General features: G+C 37.8%; 2 protein-coding genes across 5 annotated transcripts; both read right to left on the bottom strand.

The window, feature by feature from the left end:
- Nucleotides 1-5,378: 5,378 nt before the first annotated feature.
- CngA (Cyclic nucleotide-gated ion channel subunit A) lies at nt 5,379-21,800 on the bottom strand. 4 transcript variants are annotated; one of them, XM_081984156.1, is made up of 12 exons: nt 21,580-21,800; nt 17,392-17,679; nt 15,833-16,063; nt 13,128-13,290; nt 10,164-10,499; nt 8,537-8,737; nt 8,136-8,262; nt 6,576-6,762; nt 6,381-6,524; nt 6,200-6,331; nt 5,774-6,000; nt 5,379-5,724 (listed from the first exon to the last, which is right to left on the bottom strand). In XM_081984156.1, exons 2-12 carry the CDS (start codon nt 17,647-17,649, stop codon nt 5,592-5,594), a joined length of 2,139 nt encoding a protein of 712 aa, XP_081840282.1. In that variant the 5' UTR covers nt 17,650-17,679; nt 21,580-21,800; the 3' UTR covers nt 5,379-5,591. The 4 variants fall into 4 exon arrangements, with proteins under 4 accessions (XP_081840282.1, XP_081840283.1, XP_081840284.1 ...); XM_081984157.1 differs by lacking the exon at nt 21,580-21,800 and adding an exon at nt 17,962-18,111; XM_081984158.1 differs by lacking the exon at nt 21,580-21,800 and adding an exon at nt 17,746-17,859.
- A 149-nt stretch (nt 21,801-21,949) lies between these two features.
- Nucleotides 21,950-23,030, bottom strand: LOC145732169 (lipopolysaccharide-induced tumor necrosis factor-alpha factor-like). The gene is made up of 5 exons (XM_081984270.1): nt 22,895-23,030; nt 22,640-22,830; nt 22,532-22,592; nt 22,267-22,482; nt 21,950-22,211 (listed from the first exon to the last, which is right to left on the bottom strand). The coding sequence occupies exons 2-5, from the start codon at nt 22,808-22,810 to the stop codon at nt 21,973-21,975; spliced, it is 687 nt and encodes a 228-aa protein (XP_081840396.1). The 5' UTR covers nt 22,811-22,830; nt 22,895-23,030; the 3' UTR covers nt 21,950-21,972.
- Nucleotides 23,031-23,161: the final 131 nt, after the last annotated feature.

Here is a 23,161-nt window from a genome sequence, read left to right as displayed (position 1 = left end):
GTTTTTTCCAATTCAAAATATTCACAAAGGTTAAGAATTAACTGCTGGGCTTGTCTATGGAGAATTTTTCCAGGCATTTTCTAAAAAAATACTGTAATAGTAAGTAATTCCGAATTTACGAAAAACCAAATGGCTAAATAAAAACAGTTTTACGGCGTTATTACTATGAGGTATTTTAATAGAGGCATTGTTAGGTATTTTGAATGCAAAAAGACATTTTGGTGTACAAAAAATTATCAGCGGTCTACCCCTCGATAATAAACGTTTATTATCCTAAGAAGTTTGAAAAAAACTAATTATTGTCAGTTGTATAAGCAACACGGCAAACCGAAATCATAGGCAACCTTGACGATGACAGTGACAGTTCTGTCGGTAGTGGCAAATGTCAAATAATGTGCATCTATTTCTCTCTGTTTAATGCAAAAATAAAGAAGAATGGAACTATACTATGAGCGTATATGGTTGCCTATGATCAAGGATATTAAACAGTACAGGATTGCTCGATCGGCCGATTTTGTTTCCCGGCGGCGAATGAATTCTGACGTCACAGTGGGCCTTCGGGTGCACAATACGCTAAATATTCGCCCGAGATGGTATGTACGAGATCATATTCGTGAATGATCGACTGCAATCGCGCATCGCGCAAAACAATCGCGCAAACGCGAGAGACCCATGGTGACGTAAAAATCGTCACCGGCCCGAGCCGATACCGGCAAGATTGCGCTTATGGGATTAAGCACTCCTGTACTGTTTACCGTCCTTGGCCTATGATAAAATCGTGTATTAATGTACAACAATTGAAAAAACGCTGTTAATCACCGCCTACTACTAGAAAACCTAAAAGGTGATTGTCAAATATTCCAATATGGCGAGAAATAGTGGTGACAGTTTGTATTGTGGAAATTGAGTTTTTTGTGGATTAGATGAATTTTTACGGTTTAAAATCAAGACTTCTGTCTGTTCATAAGTTTTTCAAGTCACATTTTAACAACAATTCGGGAAAAAGGCCGACCGTGTCAGTTTTGTACTTTACAAAAAACCGGATCTAACTTAACAGTGGTTGAACACTTTGAAGTGGGATGATTTTACTCCAACAGTATACTCAATGGTAAGTACCAGTGCTTTCTAGTACAGTAAACTTATTAGGTACTTGTTACATGCACAGGTATGTGAGTTACATTTTAAAGTATCCTTCATTGTGAGAGCAACAAAAATAATTTTGCATGAATGTTCTTGGTAATAACATAAGAACCATTTACCAGTTTTGCTTACTTAGTTTCAAGGATTTACAAATTTTCTTACATTGAACAGTGTTTAAACTAGTTTGCTGTGTGTTGTACTTTCCAGGACAAATGTTCTAACCAATTTGTTTAGGCTGGACTTAATTGTGTATAAAAAGCTCTATCTATACATATCTGGATCAGGAATGAACCTTTTTTTAACAATCAACTACACGAAATAATAAAAAAAATACATATTTCTTACTGCATTTGAATACGTTTGTGTATAAAATGAAAACCGCTAACGCTGTCATTAAAAGTGACATTTTAGGCTTTCTAGTATAGAGGGCGGTGTGTTAAAATACATGGTCGACGGAAAATTTAGTTTAATTCTTGGTATGCGTCTTCCCTGTTCAGGAGTCACTACAAGAATTTGCAAGTGGAAATTCTACTTGTGTAGTGACTCCTGAAACAAGTGATTGTCAGGGGTGCAGTTTCTTCTGCTGGTAATGAAGGACAGTCCATTCCTGCTTTCCTGCATACTCAGTCATTTTTGCAAGTGTCCGAAGAAAATTAAAAACCCGTTGCACCTGAGAAATCTCCTTCACACGGGGAAAATAACGATTTTAAAATGCAGTCCTCCAACATTATTGGACTACCTGTGAATAGGCTGCTCTATCATTCAAAGGAGGTGTAGATACCATCATCTTGTTATTTAGTTTATTTAAAAGCTAGAAGGAGCGAATGAAGAAGCCTGACATACGCAAACGAAATCACTAAATTTTGATTTATCAGTTTGAGTGACATTGGCGTAAGTGTCGGATCTAAACGCCTTATGATCTAAAAATCATATGACACCACAATTTTCGACATTCGATCACTGTTGCCAACCTAATTCACATTCACTCCTCCTAGTTTTTAAATAAACTATATTATTGGAGATAAAGGAAAATTATTTTTCTGATTGTCTGTCTTCAATAATTGAGCAGCATAAAGCCCGGTTCTCATAAACGAATATTTCTGTAAAAAATATTCGTGAAATTCAACGTTTGTCGGGAATCGTTGGATTGATTTCAACTTTTTACGAATTTCGGGATTTTTGCACGTACAATGCCAATTTTTGTAGGTTATGTGACTATGGCACTATATTTCTCAATATTTCCGAAATATTTCACTGTCAATATTGTCAAATCTTCCACCTTGACTTGCATTATTTGTAATTTTGACTGGAGAGTATTTCCAATGATTTTTCTAACCTAGAACTGATGTTCACTTTTCTGCTAGTGGATGTAGATAGTTTCACTTGCTTTTTAATGTTATCAGGACATTGGCCACAAAAATACAGGGTGGTCCAGTTTTAAATGTCAATAATTCACCAATCCATAGCCAATTAAAAAATAAGTTGACATTCATTATGTCATTTTCCTGAAAAGTGATTCCTAAGGAAAATACAGCCCTTTAAATTTCTGTTTAAAAAATTGGTTTTTTGTCATAACTGTCAGACCGTTGGAGCAATATTGATCAAATTTGGAACAAGCACTTTATTACACGTTATTACGGTCAAAGACCCAAAACTAACCCAACCCAACTTAAAAATTGTCTTGGAAACGGAAAATTCACTTAAGAAGTTTAAAAAATATTATTGTAGCCAGTTTTCATAGTTTCCAGACAAACTGAAAGACTTTAGTTTTGAAAATTGAGTTTGTAACCAGTTTTCATGCAAATCGAGAGACTTTAATACTGAAAATTGACTTGTAAACATAAAAACTACTTTTTCAAGAATTTGTTACAACAAATTCATACATTTAAACCTTAAAAATTGACTTGAACCCCAAAATGTGACTGAACTAATGAAAAGTGACATCAGAAGCTTAAAATTTGCATTTAAAGTAAGTTTTCATAATTTGAAGACAAATTTCAATATTTTAGTCTTGAAAATAGTCTTAGATGCAGGAAATTAACATTAGATTCATGAAAATTGTCTTGAAAACTAATTTTTCGTGCTTTTTACTTTGTTTTTAATTTTCTTCGAATTCTGGACTATTTTTAGTGTTTCAAAACTGCTTTCAGCTTGGAAAATCGAGTTTCAAGACTATCTTCACCAAGTTATTGACATAGCAAACTTAAAAAATAATTTTTACATTCTTCATAGACTTAAAATGGCATTCCAAGCTTTGTCACTATTAAATCGACTTCTAGACACCTCTGTGCTAAAAATTCGGGTATTTCTTAATAAACTAGACTGTTTTTAGTGTTTTAAGGCTGTTTTCAGTGCCTCAAATCGAGTTTCAAAACTATCTTTACAAAGTTTTTGACTTATCAGGCCTAAAAGCCAGTTTGTCCACTGACCATAATCTTGAAAATGTTATTTCAAGCTTCTTCACTATTAAATTGACTTCTACACTCAAAGGTGCAATAAATTGTAGCATCTCTAAGAAATTCAGACTGTTTTTAGTGCTTTTTAAGACTGAAAAATCGAGTTTAAGACTATTTCCAAAAGTCAAGTTTATTCAGTAATAAAACTAAAAAATTTTGGTACCAAATGCTACAATATTAGTCTTGAGAACTAATTTTTAGAAATAAAATAGTCCGAAAATTTAATTTACTTCTAGACTTGTTGTTCAGAACAGAAAATTGAGTTGTACACCAATTAAAGTCATGAAAATATACTTTTGGACTCTTTAGTCCTAGTAAAGTCAGTTCTAGCATTAAAAGGCAACTTTTATATTATTTTTAGTAGTAAAAAATGAGTTTCATGCACAATACAATCTTTGTCTTGATTTCCGGACTTTTTTTAGTTCTTAAATGCCAGTTTCAGACACTCAACCAAGATGGCAGTCTGAGAAAGCGAATCATAAGACCATTCCTAGTAGTAAAAAAGTTTTTAGACTATTCAGTACAAATTTGGACTTTCACAAGTCTTGGATGTTCAGTTTTAAACCATAAAACGATTTTTTAAATTGAAATTTGGAGGACTGCATCTTCCTTAGGAAACGTTTTTCAGAAAAATAACTATTATGTCAAAACAATATTTTTCCTCGGTGTTGCCAATAGTTGCGTTTTGTTCCCTATTTTCCTACAATATTTTGGTTCAATTTTAACTTGAAGGTTACAGGATTCATATTTTCATAGATAGTTTAGTATTACAAAACTTAAAAAACTACAAAAAATAATATTCGTTTATGAGAACCAGACTTAACCCTCACACAACTGTCATATCTGACAAGTCACTGCCATTAAATTACGTAAAGATCAAGACCGGTCCTGGTTGTCTGAGCAACCATTGGTGGTGTTCAGGCAGCGTGCAATAGTCTCCCCATCCCTTACCCCCCTCCCCGTAAAACTAAGTATAGACTGCAAGACTTGACTAGTCGTTTTATGAATACCCTATTTAATTGTGTAGTGTGGAATCTCGGAAGATTTATAGGTAAATATTTGAAAATGAGAGGGATTTACGGCAATATACCGTTTCTGTCATTGTTTGATCTCAGCCGCTCCGAAGAGACGCGAAAGTATTTTAAATTAACGTCACAAATCACAAAACATTTAACAACAATTATTGAGATATTATTTTGTATTCATTGTGTAATTATTGCAAATTTCTTTATCGTACTAGGTTAAATGAGTAGATTTAGTCGTATATAGTAATTTATAATATATTTACACAAATATGTTTTATTTATTTTGATAATGGCAACACTGTCCAATTCCTGACTGTTATTGTTCTCATTGTATTGGCTCTCTGACGTTGGAGGGCGTGGCAGGGAACGATCACGCCCCTTTCTGTTCGAGTGGGGCGTGGCCGTTCCTGCTAGTGAGTTTATCCGATTGGTGGTGTGGCTGAAAGGAAAGCTTAGATTGTAAGGAAATTGTTGTAATTGATTTAATTCGAAAGAAATTCCAGGAGAGATACCTTTTTATATTTGAGAATTTTGATTATTTTATTGCGGCGACGACGCCTATTTGAATAAACGAGGTTTTTCCAATTTTTGTCTGATTTTCCTCTAGTAAAATGAACTATTAAAGTTTTATTAACAAATTTATTTAATTATTAAACTGGTAATTTTATAGCCTATATTTTTCGGACAGTATACAAAAATAAACGCGTATTCCAATCTGGTTTATAGTTTTTCCCCCCCATCTATAAAAGAGAACTGGTTTGTTTGATTGAAACTTTTTTAAAAATATATATAAGCCGTATTTACAATATAATATAATATAATATATATACTCTGGCTTCTGTATCACGCTGTCTTTAAGGCTGCCGTAGGCGGTAGTTCTAGAACCGGCTAGAGTGAGTCGTGTGTTGTAAACTGTGAAAAGAAACCGGCAACGTGGCTTCCATAGTTGGGTCAACCGATATGTATGTTTCTACATGGTTTTATGGCGTGGCGCCAAATCTGACGCAAAGTCTTGTCGACGAATTTCGTAAGAGCGTAAACGCTTGCGCACCGCGGGCACTGTCAAACTTTCCGATATGTTATCTTCTCGTTCCCGTTCCGATCTGTGAAAAAGTCAGTTATTACGGAAAAAAGATAAATTACAATAGTAACCTGGCTTCAATCCGACTTAATCGTTGTTTCAATTTCGCCTGACTGGCTGCAAACTCGGCCAACAATCGGGCAAGTCTAGCCTGAATTGTTTCCACGCTTCCTTCCAACTTTTTGAGACTATCTTCCATAGAGTGTTGGGTGGCTTTGGCCCGTTTGAACACGTCCTCGTCAAGGAGGCCGTCTTTACGCAAAAGCTGGCAACCGCGCTCGATTAATGTCGCTTTAGCCTGCAAAAGACATTTATGGAGTTTGGTTTGTGAAAAGCACTGAGAGGCCTGCCTGGGGATGACTTTCCTGGGCAGAAAAAAAACCCCTGGAAAATTGCCCCATAAAGGGAGCAGAAGCCAATTTCCCCCCTGTTAGTTGGGGGGTTCATGAAGGAAGGAAAGACACTTAACTTGCGCTTGAACACTCTGGAGAACTCACCTCAGGGTAGTCGGCCAAAGCCACCAAGAGATCATCTTTAGCCAAACAAAATAAGTCCGAATACCCCAAAGAACGTACGTTCGCCGTACGTCGATTTCCTGTTCGGTTTCCGGCAATATCCAACACGCTAACCTACAACTTTAAGAGTCGGTTTAAGAAACAACAAATGGATTTGTGGTACCTCCCCAAAGACACTGCCAGCACCCAAAGTAGCCAACACGGTACAACCATCATCGGCTACTACTTGCAACCGTCCTCGTTTCACGATGTACATCTCCTTGCCCACGTCCCCTTTCCTGCATATGTAATCACCGGGAGAGAATACCTACAACAATTTTCACGGAAAAAGCACAATCAAAGAGACGGGGAAACAAACCTGGAGGCGAAGCTTCAGGACTAAAGCTTCGAGCAGGCCGGGTTCGCAATCCTGGAAAATGCGCACCTTCCTCAACGTGTCCAGGTGCACTCTGATCGCTATTTCCGCTTTCAATTTGTCCGGTAACGCGGACAAGACACGCTCCTCGTCTAGGGCTCCACTTTCTTGCCACGTGTACGCAAACCACCTTGAGAAACACACAAAAATAGTCCGTATTTCTAGGAATTTTATTGCTTTTTCGTAAAAATAATAAAAGCAACCAACCTTTGACATCTAAATGTGTACGATTTACGCAAAAACATGTCATTTGACAGATTTTTTTTGCTTTTTTTGTGCTTATTTGCTGCTATTTTTTGTTTGGTTTTTAAGTTGAATAAACTAACTTACAATTGCAATAGCTATATTGAGATATTGAAAGCTTCTGAGAGACAAAAATATACCAATTATCTGTTTCAAAATGGATAAGTGTCAATTTACAAATGTAAACTGACCAAATGCTTCGAAGTAGTCTAAAAACATTCCAAAACACTATAGAAACTTCAAAATGCCTTGCAAAATTGTTCCTAATGGATCACTAAACCAAACTACGTAACGTTTGAACTTCAATACAGTTACCTGTATACAGGGTGTGCACAAAATTGTTAGTGGATCATTATTTTTGCTCATCCTATACACAATTTTTTGCTCCACACCCCTGAAAAGAGCAGTTCAAGACGATTTGTTTGAGTGGTTGAACCACCCTGAACTCCCAAAAATAACCAAGTTACAGGGTGTTAAAGTATTGAACTAATTTTCGGTAAAAAGTGCATCAAAGTAGTTTTTGGAAAATATCTCGAAAACGGATAGAATTACAAAAAAAACACTATAGAAACTCCAAAATGCTTCTCAAGCAGTCGAAAGTCTTCCAAATGATCTTCAACTAGTCTAAAAGCTTTTAAAACAGTTTCAAAGTTTCTAGAACCGTCTACAAGGTTTCAAATGCCTTAAAAGCAGTCCAGAACCTTCAATGCTCCTAAAGTAGTCTAAAAAGATTTCAAAACACTGCAGAAACACCAAAATGCTTCTAAAACAGTCGGAAGCCTTTCAAAACAATGTAGAAGCTTCCAAAAGCTTTTAGAACAGTCTAAAAGGTTCCAAATGCTCTTCAACTAGTCCAGATGCTCCCAAAAGATAACAAAACAGTCTAAACGCTTCAAAAAAAATCCAGAACCGTCTAAGAATTTCCAAATGCCTCTAAAGCATTCCAGAACCTTTAATATGCTCTTTAAACTGTCCAAAAACCTTCCAAATGTCAAAAATCTTTCGTATGCTTCTAAAACAGTTTAAAAACTTTAAAAAAATTCTAAAACTCAAAAAAGTAAAAATATTTGCATTTTACAGATTTTTATGCTTTTTTTCACGATTATAGTGCTTTTTAATCCGGACTCTAGCTGATCAAATTTTTAAAAACGATAGAAGGTGTCACGACGAATTCACTTAAAAGTAGGCAGCGTTGCCGTTTTTCTTCCATCAAAAATGCTCTTAAACGACAATATAAATCTCTTTCTCTGGAATACAAACCGGATAACGCGAGCCTCCAACTCTCTGCCCACTTTCCGAAATGCCATGTACTGTTTGACGCCGTCCATCCGATTCTGAAAATCGACTCTAGCCACGTTCATGTTGGAAATCATCGATCCGATGTTGCCTGAAATGTACAAAAATTTCAATGCCTCCCTCGTATTGTGCTAAAGTGCACCAAATACAGTAAACATCAGCCCCGATTGCCGTCGCGACAAATTAAAAACATCTCAAATAACTGATGCACTTGATTAGATCGCGTCCGATCCAAATTTCCACGCAGGAAATTATGTTTAAACCGGCAACACAGCTTGATGGTTCACTCAAAAAATATTTTGATCAGCCGTAAGTTTTTTGTTTTTTTAAGAGGAGGTTTTCATATTACATGTTGCCAAACTTACCGACAATAGTGGCGAAAATTAGGACTCCGGCCAGAAAGTCGGCGACAACGAACAGGTATTCGGCGTTGTTTTCCGGAACTGGAGTTTCTCCAATTGTGGTAAGGGTCAAAGTGGACCAGTAAAAACTGTAAATGTACTGGCGGGCCAGGGTAGAATTTTTCGCTCCGTCCAAATTGTACACCCAGTTGTCCGTGCCAAAACCTGTACCATCAAAAACAACGATCAAAAAGTGGTTCTCTGACTGAATTCATTAACTAAGGTTCTGTTTAGGTCTGTTGTAAGGCTAGAAACTTCTCCAAATTTGTCAAGAAAAAAAATGGTAAAAGGTGTCTTGAAAATAAGGATTTTTTTTCAAGAAAATAAAGAAAATTTAATTTATAGAAAAGGTACATTTTTGTAGGGATGTCAAGTGTTTACCATTATAGTTAGTTTTAGTAGGATTGTATGTAGTAGAAAATTAATAGTATTACTTGATGAACTTCAAAGGAGGTGAAAAAGGTGGTACGTGGAGGTAGAAGGTGGGAAAAAAGGTTTTTTTTTGTTTTTGGTTGTTGATTGTCAAGAGAGACTTTTAATGAGAGCTGGAAAGTCAGTTTTCTAAAAAATTCGGCAAAAATCAGACTATTGAAGATCAGGGGATCTTAGAAAGCTGTTTCCTTCCGGAACGGAAGTTACTGAGTGTAATACCGAGTGCTACCAGCAGATTGTGATAGAGGACCTATTCCAGAAGTGGTTAAATCGATAACCGAGGAGACCTCCCGGCTGTTACCGAGATACAGCCTTTGCAGTTAAAAATCCACCTCAACGGAAAAGAAGAAGATTGGTCAACTGACGGTTTATTTTGGACAATTTGGACTCTTTGACGAAGAGTATTAGTTGTAAGTAGTTTGTAATTTTTTGTATTAAAGACATTTGTAGTTTCAATGATATATTTAGAAACAGGATTTTTAGGTAGAAAGTAAGTTAGATAGGTTTAGTTATTTACCTTAAAAATAACTTGGCATCCCTATAATAGAATTTTTATTCAAGCTTATTTATTTAAATTTCCTTTATTTACTAGATTATTAGAATGAATGGTCAGGGCGAATCTGATGCCAGTTATGACGATATTATCATGCAACTAGGAAGTGAGGGAGATTTGAGTAAATCTCATCTTCAGGATGATAATAATCATGACAAGGGAAAAGAAAAACTTGGCTGAAGCTCTGAAGAGGCTGGTGGTGTCTGTCTCCAAGTTTGTACTTTCCCCAGTAATTCAGACATTTGGACCGAAACCTTTAAAGAGGCTGGAAGGGCGTTGTTTGGTTAGCAGATTTTTGAAAACAGCTTACGTTTGAGCTATTTTCTAAAAAGAAGAAGTTCAGGGAGTTTGTCCTGATCAAGACAGCAAAGGAGGATCCGACACACAGGCAAAGAAAAGATCTACCAGAGGTGATCTGTTCTGATGATCGGAACTGTTGACTGTGGGTACCCATAAAGATTTCAAGTTTCGCTTCTGGCAAGTAGAATATTATTAGTTTTAAGTTTTGTAAATAAGTTAGAAGATTGTCTAGTCTGCTTTATTTTGAATCGTAACGGTTTAGAAATTTAGTCCTTTGGATTCTGGATCGTAGACGAGTCGACTTACCGATTGCGTAACTAATGGCAAAGTACAAGCAAGCGTTCCAATGGATTAGCACGAGAATGGCGAGCACCACTTTACAAATTCGAAACACGTTCGGGTAGTTTGTGTCGGTTTCGGTCCGCTCGAACCACTCCCACAGGCGTGGCAACTTGAACAGCCGATTGAGACGCACTATAACGCTGCACGGCACGCGTTCCGCGCAATCGTACGGCGCCCACCACACGTACGCCAAATCGGTTGGCAACACCGCGAGCACGTCCGTTTTCCAGGATTTCGATTGGAGATAGTGGGCGCGCAACTTGGACGGATCCGTCACCAGTAGTCCTTGTTCCAAGTAACCTAAAAATTGTTGTTTTTTTTTTGACTCATGAGTTTATTTAAGCTAAGTTGCAATTTGCATGTGATGATTCAGGTTGCAAAAGTCACAGTCGAAACAAGACTTAACTAAGTCAGCTTAAAAGTACGTTGGTGCAATCGGCCATCACTGACGTGGAGTTTACAGAAATGCTGCACATGTAGATTGAACTTAAATAATGTAAGAATTACAAGACTAACCTAACCTACAATGATGACGGTTTACAATAGTATATTATGTCACTAGGCGTAGCGTAAATAGCATATTATACCATTTTATTTTCAAGCCGGTGTATGGATTTGGAATGTTTTGACCGGTAAACCCCATTTCTTCGGGCAGTTAGGACAAAGCAACGAAAAATGTCTAAAAGCTCGATTTTTGGGAAAGGATTTTAATGGTAAAACTCTTGTTTCGAAATTTTGTCAATCCGCAGAGCTAGAAAGCATTTTTCGTACCAGGATTCATGGTGGTTCATGTTTTTAAAAAAAAAATGAGACATCATCAGTGAAAAAAAACAGTAAATTCGAAACGCTTAACCGTAATCACGGATGAAAGCGGTAGATGGCGCCTAGACAGCCATGATGCGCCCTCTGTTGGACAAATTTGGAAATGGCTTCGAGAGAAAATTACTTTATGCTTAATTGAAAATTTTCCTTGATAGGGAAAATAACTGTCAAACTTGTCATTGTTATTGTCACAATTTAAGACATCTAAATTTATTTTTAATTTTTAAAAATATATAATAATCTGTTTTAATTGAACAGATGTTCTATATGTTTTCCCTTTTGGACAACACATTCCCGGTATAAAAGCTTCAATCTTTCGGTAGCGTGACATTTCTACTATATATGGTATACAGGGTGATCAAAAGAGAATTTCAAGGACTACAAATTGGTATATTGAACTACCCTAACTGTCAGAATAACAGTTATAGGCTGTCACAGTAAAAAACTGTCAAAATCTTTACAACAAACAACTCAGTTATTCCACGTTTTATGTAAAAACGCTATACAGGGTGGTCAAAACAGAATTTCAAGGGCTACAATTTGGTATATTGAACCACCCTATAATTGTCAAAATAACCGAGTCATTGTCAATACAATGGAGTAGTTATTTGCATATACTTTATTCCTAGATAATCCATCAGTATATAGGGTGTCCCAAATCTGAGAAACACACCAAACTTATAATTTTTTAAAATGTTTGTATCGATATTCAATTGTTTTTGCTCTAACAGCCTTCTTTGACCACTCTCCTCAGCAGAAATTCATAATTTGAACGAAATTTTTGTGCACTTTTCCAGAAAATCGTCTATAACTCACTTATTTGAAACATCCTGTATAAAACCACCGTATAACAAAAGAAAGCTAATGAACGGGGCTATGAGCACGTGACGTTGAGCAGACACGGCTAAGTTGCCCCGTTTAGCCGCTAGAGGGCGTCAAAGTTGACTCTCGTTTTTTTGCAGTTTTTGCTCAATATCTCAGGAACGTTTCAGGTTAGAGGTCTGAAATTTTTACCACAAATGCACCTCGATGGGATGCAACTTTTACCGTCTATACACTTCTTGGTACCATGCACCGTTTGACCTTGAAAAATCAAAAACTAGAATTGTCAAGAACTCAACTCAACAAAGTTTTCAGTTACACTTGTGGTTAACTAAATAACTAAACATAATTTTACACCAATTTTGTTGGACCCACCTTCACAAATACTTCGCAGAATACGAGTACCATTCATTTTGGCAAAACCCTCCAGTAATTGTCAAAGTACCCCAAGGTTCACGCAGTTTATAAGAAACGCTGGTATTTGACCGTTTTTTTAGTGGAAAAGGAGTAATTATTTGGATTTTTTAGGTCATGGTGGTGGTACCACACTTTCAGTGGCGTAATTACAATCTTCACGACCACTCCCCACTAATAAACTAGATTATACTAAGTCTACATGTGCAGCATTTGCGTAAATCTCAACACTCTGTGTGGTAGTTTGTGGTAGGTCAAATCCACTCACAAACTAGGAACACGCTCCTAACCATAAAGGTTACAACTGTTAATAAATTTCAGTTACTATTTATAATGGCTTTTTTTTCACGTTAAAAGTGTAGGTTGTATTGTAGTAGCATTAAGAAAATGATCGGGAAAAGAGGGAATTAATCAAGCGCCAATTCAATTAAGTCGTTTCGAGGATAGCGTGCCGGGGGTTGTTTGTCCGCAAATATCGCTTAACCAGGGCAAATAGACTCTAATTAAAGCCCATTTGCTTTTTCCCAGAGACGAGCCTCGTAACTCTTATTGGCTTTGACGCTTATGGGACTCTCTATACCCCCCTTCCCTTATCCCGTGTATAATGACGCACCGGTTAAACTAATATTTGAGCTACTCCACCGATTATTCTTTCTCCTTGTAGAAAAAAGGAGCGTTTAACGGCAAAAAAACACCTAACGGTAATTCTCTTAAAGCGTCGACAAACAGCGGCGGACGACCCTTTGTTTGCCGGGATAATTTTTATCCCCGGGAACACGCAGTTGACTTTATTGAATTATGGCCAATCGGGCAGAAAAAATGTTTTAAGACAAGTTTGTTATTTAGACTGAAAATTAGGTAAAACCTCACCTTCGTGTGCATGTATCGCAGTGTCCAAAATGTAGATGGTGTCACATAAATAGTCCAGCGTCCACCAGAGGGCGGGCACGCTGTTGTTTAACTCCCAGAATACGGCCCTGCCCAAAACGAAGATGACGTTGTAGAGAACTGCCAGCGATACCACCATAAGCCACTGAAATTAATTGTTTTTAAAGTTTCGTACTAGCATACTCCAAAAAAATGTCAAAAACCACTAATTGACCTTTATTAGTTGCTTTTGACAGTTCGTTGGAGTGTCCCAAACAGATTAAGGCCCTAACTTGGTATTCTAAACTGTTTAAAACGAGTTGCATGCTCAACGTATTTACACCTCCGGCCGAATTTAAATTAGTTTAGACTGTTCCAAAACGAATTAAAATCACCCGTATGGCCCAAATTGGGTAGGTGTAGCCTCATTTTGTATGGATTTTCTAAAGAGATAATTGTTTACAGTGAAAAACCATCTGAAAAGCGACCGTTTTAAAAAGTGATCTAAATTCACATTTTCTATCAAACAAAATCTTTAAATATTGTCTTTATTTAACAATACATATCACAAATTGTTATGGCTAGACAATTTTCTTCTAAATGCACTGAAATAAATCGATTACTAATCAAAAAAGCATTACTTAAACGTCATTCTGCTCATCGAATTTAAAATCCGATTGCTAATCGATTTGTTCTTATGAACGTGGTCATTGTTAATAATTGGTCTGTCACTCTTTACTCCTTACCTATTATTATCATCAAAATTTTAATTTAAAATTAAAACTTTATTGAGGGGTTTGCCCGTATCTGTACTGAGTATATTTTTCTATTAATCTTCAAAAGGGGAAGCTTGTATAGCTAGATGTGTGCTGTCAATTGCACTAATTATCCCAAGAAATTCACTGTTTTTCTTAAATTTTTGTTTTACTGTATTTTGTGCTTCTGTTGTCGGAAATTGTATGCTATATGATTAACGATTACAGATGTGACTTGTTTTAAATTCTTGGAGAGAGTCTGTCATACACTTCTAATAACTTCCTTGAGCCACTAAGTGTAAAGTTGGTAGGACTCTGTGAACTTTGCAAATTGCAACTGTATTCTTAAATGTGGAGATGTTCCATCAACTATATTACCGCGATAATCGGTATACACCATTGACATACATCTTGGAATATTTCTGCAGTCAATATGAATGGATTTTCCTGTATCTCTCAAAAACCTCCTTACTCGCAAGTTAAGAAAATGTATGATGCAAAATAAAATCAAATGTGTAGGTACTTCTAATGAAATACTAGATTCCTCATCGTCGATTTCATTTAAAATAGGTAACTATCCAAATTTTACAGGAAAATCCTCTGAAAAATCAATAGTAACAAGTTGTTATGCGATTTTGGTTGTAACAATCAAAATTATAACACATTTAACAACAGTAGGTGGTCACAATAGTAGCACTTCTTGTTAAGTAAAAATAAGACTAAATTAACAATATTGAAAAGTTAATAATGATTACAATAGTAAGTTGGTTAGTATCGTTTTTACATTGTCACATGACAATGTGTCAAATTACGGACGTGGACTTATTTCTAAACGTGGCCCCAAACATTCCATCTCGCTTGGACAAAACAAAATTATAAGAAATATACCTCTTTGACGTGGTGCAATGATATCCTCAAAAGAGCCTCAAAACACTTGAAAAAACAGTCAAAAGCCCGCAATAAACAAAGCGCGCTGGTCTCCATCACCGTAAATCTACCTACTATGAAAACATCCCGGCCGGATTTATTAAACGCCAATCAAACTGAATTTGTTGGCAAACAAGGAAGCCAATAATCAACCGCTGATAAGCCGGAATTAACACGAGTGTATAGGTACACATTAGGGCTGATTAAACGGGCGAAGGGAAAGAGACGTACCAAGAACCTAAATCGAATTTGAAAAGGGTTTAGCCGTGAAATATGTAAATTAGCGTCCGACCGTTCGTGTTAAGGGCAAACACCGGATCCGGACCATCTATTCCTCTCCCTCTCCATCCCACCAGTTCTGGAAGTGTATATAGGACGCATTACTCAATGTGTCACGTCACGACCTCCCATTTATAATCTCGGGCTGTATGATGGGTCTTCTTCTCTCTCCCTGCAGTTCCCTCGCACCCCCTTTGTATGTGTATGTAAGCCAAGAGAGATTAAATTTTATTTAGCAAAAAATCGTCCCACGTTCCTGGCTCCGCTTTGATACAGAAACTTTCCAGGCTTGGACAGGGCTTTAGTAGCACCGAAATTCCGCGCCAGCGAGATATTTAATCAATTTCCCTGGAAAATTCCTTTTTTAGAGTGTAACGGCAACGTTGTTTTTGCTCACACAAAAACGAAGATGGTGGGTTATTTTTGAAGAAAGGTGCAGATTAGTGCTATAATTGAAACGCACTGACTTTATTGGATTCAAAATGGCGTCCCTATTTCCGTTTTCACCAAACTCCCCCCGCATGCCGATTAACCGACAATAGGGTCATGAATTGCGGTCGTTTTCACTTTACGGCCCCCCCGTAAAAATCCCCAAAGTTACGACCCGGAACGGCACCTAAACCCGTAAATTATCCGCCCTTGTTCTTCCCATCTAACACACCCAAATAGAATGACGTTGACGTTTTAGTCCACCATATTGAATTATACAACTCACATAACACATAAGTGACAAACTGAGTGACTTACTTTATAGTAAATGGGCAGGGCCGGATCGAACACAACACGGTAGCCCCAGCACCCCCTGGTGGTGACATCGGGCACATCCTGGTCCTCTTGGTGGCTCTTGTCAACGAACCAATCAGGGGCGGTGGTGCCACGTCTGGAAAACCGCCTGAAACGTACCGCAGCCTGGAGCGAGGCCGCCACCTGCCTCAAGCGACCTCTGACGGCTGACAAGATGCGACGTTGCGTGTTGTCCTGCGAACCAAAAAAAGTGCGGTTAGGGTTGGCCGAAACGAGGGCGTAAACGCACCCTATTGTGTGGCACTTCGGTGATGCGAATTTTGACGTGCACCATGTTCGAGCGGGCATGTTTACACCGACTGTTGCGTTTCGGGACGATCGGTTAATTAACGCGACCAAAAATGGCGCGCGAACGCCATTAAGGAAGCCATTAAAAATTAGATATTCGTGAGGCGACCGGTTTTAATGTCGTTATTATTATTATTACCCCCCCGGGGGATCTCAAAACAGCTTTAAAATCATTTTTCATTTGGATGGCTCCCTCATCCCTCTCCCACTTTCTGATTACCGTCGGAATAAATTTGAAATATATTTAAATCATCCGTTGGTCGTATTTTTTCTCGCATGACAGCCATCCCAGCTAAATAATTCCCCGTTTTATAAAATGGGATAAACGAGGAGAGAGAGGATAGCGAAGATAATTACGAAACACGCTTTTGGCTAACTTTTAAGATCTTTTTGGTCTTTAAAATATAAGCACTTTGAATTTTGACAGTTTTAGTGTTAAGTTGTCTACATTTGCAGCATTCACATAACTAGCAGCACACTGGGTAGTTTGTGATGGAACAGCCATAAATTATGCCTTTTGCAATACAGTTGAAGGATTTTCATACTTAACTGACATGTAATTTAACGCTTTGACCGTCAATATCCCAGAAATGTGTTGCCAAAACAAACAGTCGTAAACTGCATTTACCGTCACCCACGTTACCCGGATGAAATGTAGAATGGAAATCAGTTTCGGTTTTCTCCTATAAGGAACAAGATTTATAGTTTATTTAGTCACTGAGGCAATAATGTAATATCTATTCCAAGAAGCTGGAGGGAGACAAATAAATCCAGAAAAATGTGCTTTTTTAAGTTATGAAACTTCCATTATAAAGCTGAAGGAGACTGAAAAACCTGGAAGGTCAAATTGGCTTTCTTTCTGTCTAATCTGCATTCCGTATTCAATTAAGCAGAAAGCCTTCCTCCTCTACCCCCCTAGCCCCATTCAAATAAGTTTTTTTTAGTTTTCCGCTCAAACTGGAGCAAATTCCAAACCGAAAAGTCGATGATAAATCGGCGTTGTCAACCTCAAAAGAAGCAGAGGATTATCAATCAGCTGTTTCAAGGTTGAAATTGCCATGCACGATTAATAAACTGTGCAAGTCCGACCCTGAATTCACCGCCAAAATTGAAAAAAAAAAACTTGCAACCCGATCCACGGGAGGCACTTAAAACACCAATTAACCGCAAACGTGCCTCAAATTTATCTGAATACATTATACACGCTCACCCACCTGATTATCCAGGGTCGTCTCCGACAAACTGTGCCCACTGTACGGCGTTTGCACCCGCACCTCGGCCAGTACGTCCCTGGATCCATCCCTAGACAGGGTCGGATCGAAGCCACGTGGTTTACGACGCGCCTTAAACGAATTGAGTCCGTCCCTGCACGGTCCCGGATCCCCACAACTGTTCCCCGTTTGCACCGTGAACACTGAACCGGTCCTGTTGCTCACGTTACCCCTTGCGGCAGCCATAACATAGCTCCACATTGCATTTACAATGCATCGCAGACTGTCTCACTGCAACGAAAAAACCAGTTAGATGATTGGTTAGTTTAACCCTGAAAAAGATTCTGATTGGTTCACCACTTGTTGATGGAGGCGGGGCTAAATAAAGTCACGCCCACTTAACCACAAAGTGTCACAGAGGCGTATCATTTGATTTCCAATAAAGTGTTTATTTAAAATTCAGTACTAATATGAATTTGAAGATAATAAAATGCCGCAAGCTCTGCACCGATGTTTCGTCCTGAGCAGCTTCCTCAGACACACTGGACACAAGAAAAACGCAAGCAAACGTACTAGGCAACGTGATAAAGACAGGTGATCGCTGCTGATGGTCATTATGGTGGGGGCGGGGGTGATGCAATTGGGACAAGTGACGATTTTTTCTTCGTTGCGTAGTTGCCACATTTTTACGTTTAGTTGGACCACAAACAATTTTGACTGAATTTTTTTGCAGTGTAAGTTGAAAGGTGACACGACTAAGGTTAGAACTTAACCAATTTAAATTCAACCGACATGAATGCCCTTGTGATTGGTTGTTAAGTTACTAAATCACGCCCACATAGGAGGCGTGTCTTTCCAGCTTGATTGGTCACGCCCACTAGTTTTAAAAGCACCTTGTAAATAAAACGAAACCAACCAACACGTGTTTCTATGAGTTTGATCCGATCTTGTCAACTTTGGACCCTCTAAAACCGGGGATAATCGCTTTTCCATCCAGTTCGGACGATCAATTTTCGTTTGAAAGCTTTTTGTTTGTTCCCTTTTGGTTCTTGCGGCTTTTCGGCTGACCGCAATCTCGAATTACGTTGTCAGATTTGCATGGACCACGGCAACATCGCTTTTACTTTCCAAATTAAATAACTCAGGAGGTATAAAAATTGTCTTTGTCCCGGAAATAAGTTTGACTTCCAAGACTGTAATTTATTTTGTCCTTTGTCGGTACAAATTGCGCTTGCTTTTCCAGCAAAGTAAATCCAGATTTGGTCAGACTTTTATTTTGCGCCAAGACGTGACAAATACATGTCGCGCTGTGGTAAGACATACGATTAATTTAAGAGAAAAGGAGGGGTGAAATGTGTCCCTTACAATTTTGTTTACAGTTAAGTTTCAGCCCGAAAGGGTTGATAGAACTTTGTGATCCCAGAGGTTTCCAAATTAATACTCATCAACGTGGTGAAAGTGACAATTTCCGTATAAATTATCGGTTTTGGCTTTGTTTTGCGTCGGTTCTAAGGAATAACCGAATTCATTAATCATCCGGTGTGGATTCAATTTGAAACTCGAATGGTCACAAAATCGATAACCGAAGATAAACCGGATCAAATCTCCAACTATAAATTCCCCTATTATCTAAAATTGACCAGTTTTCTGAAACAAACACAAATATATTGTTAATCAAAATCGAGTAGCAAAATTCTGTAATTTTGTTGATAGTACCAGATAATAGGCTGAAAGACAAAAATTAGCAAAAAGCCTGTACAAACCTATCCCAAACCATAAGTTGACCACGTGACCCAAGAAAGTGGAGAGGTCGATCCATTCTCTTTCCATAACTAATGTCAAGTGTCAAATAATACTATAGTCTGTTCAGTGACTTCTGACTTGCGTCACAATCATCAGCAAAGAACATATGTCGGTGATTAAATGTGATACTGATGACCAACTAATCAATTAAACAATAGAACACTTAAGAAGTCTATAGAACTAGCAATTTGCCATTTAAAACAGTTACGGGAAGATTTAAGACACTTTTTAGAAGGTTCTCAGTAGCATTTAGAGGTCTCTGTTTTCAAAATTGTTCTAGAGACCTCTGGAACTTTTGAAAAGGTTTTTCAATAGAATTTAAAGATCTCCGACATTTGCCAAATAGTTTTAGTGATTTCTGATGGTTTAAGACACTTTTGGAGGGATTGGACATTTTAACAAATTCTCAGTAGTATCTAGATGTCTATAGAACTTTCAAAATGATTCCTAGAGGCCTCTGGCAATTTAAAACAATTCTAGAAAGTTTTAAAACACTTGTAGAAAACCCTCTAGCATTTTTAAGAAGGTTCTCAGTAGCATTTTGAGGTCCTTGACACTTTCAAAATTGTTCTAGAGACCTTTGGAACTTTTGAAAAGGTTTTCAATAGCATTTAAAGGTTTCAGACATTTGCAAAATAGTTCTAGTGATTTGTGGCAATTTAAAACAGTTACGAGATGGTCTAAGACACTTTTAGAGGTCCAGGCACATTTTAACAGGTTCCCAATAGTATCTAGAGGTCCATAGAACTTTCAAAATGATTCTTAGAGACCTCTGGCAATTTAAAACACTTCTAGAAAGTTTTAAAACACTTGTAGAACTCTCTAGTATTTTTAAGAATGTTCTCAGTAGCATTTAGTGATTTTGGACACAAAACTGCTCTGTTTAATTACAGAACTGATAAAAGAGTCAAAATAACCAAACTTATTGAACAGCCAAACTGACAATAACTGGTACCATCATGTTATCAAACCGTCAGAAGAGCTTATTACTATTTTACTTTAATACTATCGTATATAAATTCGTAATTTACAAAACCTTTAATAAAATTTGCTTGTATGAATAAATTACATAATTTCACCTTCACTATTTTGCCAAAAAAACGTCTAAACTACCTCGTATAACGTTAAAATTTGAAATAGGGGACGGAAATTGTGGAGGAGGATAGAAAAACTTAATGGAAGCCTGTCGAGAAGAAACGGAACAAAGAATAATAAACGTAAACGGGGATTTTATTAAAATGACGTACAATTACACTGGCAACGCCACGCTCGTTTTGATTCGCTCGGGTAATTTGTTGTTTAAGTAGAAAATGCAATTTGTATGGCAATTTTTCTAGCTCGGGAGCGGGGAGGAAAGTCAACGCCTCCTTCCGGAGGCACAAACAACAGATAATTTCACACCCTGAACGTAAATTACGCTCTTTTCTGGTTTAATTGAAATCACCACATTAAAATTAAGTGACACTTGTTTCGCTGACCAATCAGAAAAGCAGTATTTTTAAGTGCATTTTCCCGTTAAAATTGCATTTTTAACGAGCGGCGTGAGGGCATTTCTGTGTTTCTCTGAACTTTCTAAACATCCGGAAAGTTGTTTTCGAACACGAGGAAGACCCGTAAGAATACGGAGGAGGTGGGTGGAGGGGGAGCGAGACAAGTACATCTCCCAATTCGTATTGGAGAGAACGTCAGGAAAAGCGAAAATTTCCATTTTTATATCCGAAAACATCAAAAGTCGATTGATGTTTTGTAGGGATTTGGATTTGTTTGACCTTTTTGAATTCAAATTTTGCCATCATTAATAGGTTACTAATAATTTTTTTTTTTAGTTGTAACGTCATTCTAATGTTGTTCCATTTTCACTATACACTATTTTTCAAATGGAAATTTCCGAGTCGTTACTGATAGTAGTGTTTAACCCTAAGGGCTGTGCAAATAAATCAAGGAGCTGTTGTATATGTGTCAATCACTCTAACTATATCCGGAGTGAAGGCGGAAGGGGTGAGGAAGGAGAGGGAACGAACGATAAGGATATTGGCACTTTAATTAACACAGCAACGCGAATAATCCCGATGGGAATTGATTGGTGCTTTTTTCTGGTTATTACAACGCAAATTGAAGTAGTTGTAATATACCTATACATTATATACAGGGTGTATCAAGGGCAATCTTTATAAGTCTGTCTGTACATTTGGTAGACTGAAAAATCATCTTCAGAGGGATTTATTAGTTCTCTGGTAATTTTTCATTCTAATCCACACAATTGTTTTGTCCAGACGTATTTAAAGAAAAAGTCAAAGTGTAAAATGTCCCCCTCACATACTTTTGCAAACACTTTCCCCACTTTAACAAAATTAAATTCCGCAGACATATTAAAGGAGAAATACTCACCCAACTGGCATCGACTGAACCAAAAATCACCCTGAAACTGGCACAATTTTGAACCCCCAAAAACCACTCGCACAATTTCAGAAACTCTCGTAACTGGAGAGCGGAAAGTTTCGACGTCGGGAGGTAAAAGTGTAACCGCCTCCGTCGGCGGCGCCGTGTTACTGAACGGACGGCGGCGTCTCTGCCAAAAAGGCGCCGCGACGCTGCTTGGATGCGATGCTCCCCCTCACCCCACCTAAACAAGAACAGGACAAAAGTTATTAGTTGTGTACGAGGGACTTTCGAACAGAATACAAATAACATTTGAAATGACTGAATTTACAGCACTCTCGGTGACGTCATTTGATTGATTTACAGAAAGTAACTATGCTACAACCAGTACAGTTTTATTGCTTAGCATGGTCTGTACACTCCTAAATAATAGTGACAGGTGGGACAAAAATGGTAGGTGTTCCTACAGGATTTCAAACAGAAGGGAATGAGACAACAGGGCCAACACAGACACACGCACAGTATCACCGATATTACGTAGGCCAATTGTGACCTTTGAGTGTGAATGTCCGACACCACAATCATCCTGCATCGGGGACAAGACACGTAAAGTGGATCAGGGCCCAAGGAGTATGAATCAGCTGAAAAGTTAGAGTTAACTAGGAATGTGCTATCTTACTTTTAGATGTAACCTACTAGATATATTGCTAGGATGATTGGCCCATCCATGGACTTCTGCGTAAGATGGAGGCGGTTGTCTTGGTATAAAAGGAGTGGAATCAAACTTAGTCAAGGGGGAACCACCCAGTTTTAAAACGGTGGAGTAGGAAGGGGGAACGCTACTCTGACACTTCCTAGCGCATCTAGCTAAACTTTCGTGATGGTGCAATGCACCAGTTGAGTTCACCAAGCCTGCAAACTATGCCTATAATAAAATACTAAAAAATTGTGGATGGGCAACCTAGAATTGGAAAGTCTGATCTGGAACTACGCAGGTTTGGCTGGGACACAACCAAACGTTCCTACAATCAAAATACAGAAAAATATTTTAAAAAAATTAAAATGGAACCTCATCTTGGCTGTACGCGTCTTCAAGAGCATTAGGGCGTACATAGATCACTTGGGGCTCTCCAGAGGTAGTAGGATGCCCCACACTCTCCAAAGAATTGGACACGTTCTCTTCACCGGATACGCTTTCATTACTTTTCATGACCACTGTCACATTTCCAACATTTTTCATACATTAACCAAACCCCCAAACTGTGTGAAAGACATGAAATTAACCTTTTTGGTTAAACGGATTATTGATAGACAAAAGACTTACTTTATACCAGTTGAAACCCTTTAAGTTTGCATTCTGTTGAGGCCTAAAAGACAAAATCAAATATCACAGTTATCACACACAAAAATCATTATAAACCCGGAAAAACAAGGAAAACAGTGAAGCAAGGTACAAAATTACAAAACGACCGCCATTAAAAACTAACTAAAAAATTTAAGAAATCTCAAGCGATCACGTGACACATGCATACATTAAAAGTATAGACATCACGTGCTATTTACACTCACCTCATAACCTCAATCGTTTCCT

Source organism: Ips typographus, linkage group LG7 (genome assembly GCF_016097725.1).
Source record: "Ips typographus isolate SLU linkage group LG7, UJ_Ityp_2.0, whole genome shotgun sequence".
Taxonomy (NCBI): Eukaryota; Metazoa; Arthropoda; class Insecta; order Coleoptera; family Curculionidae; genus Ips; species Ips typographus.
Note: the sequence above shows the minus strand (reverse complement) of the source record. Positions and strands in the feature narration are given on the sequence as shown.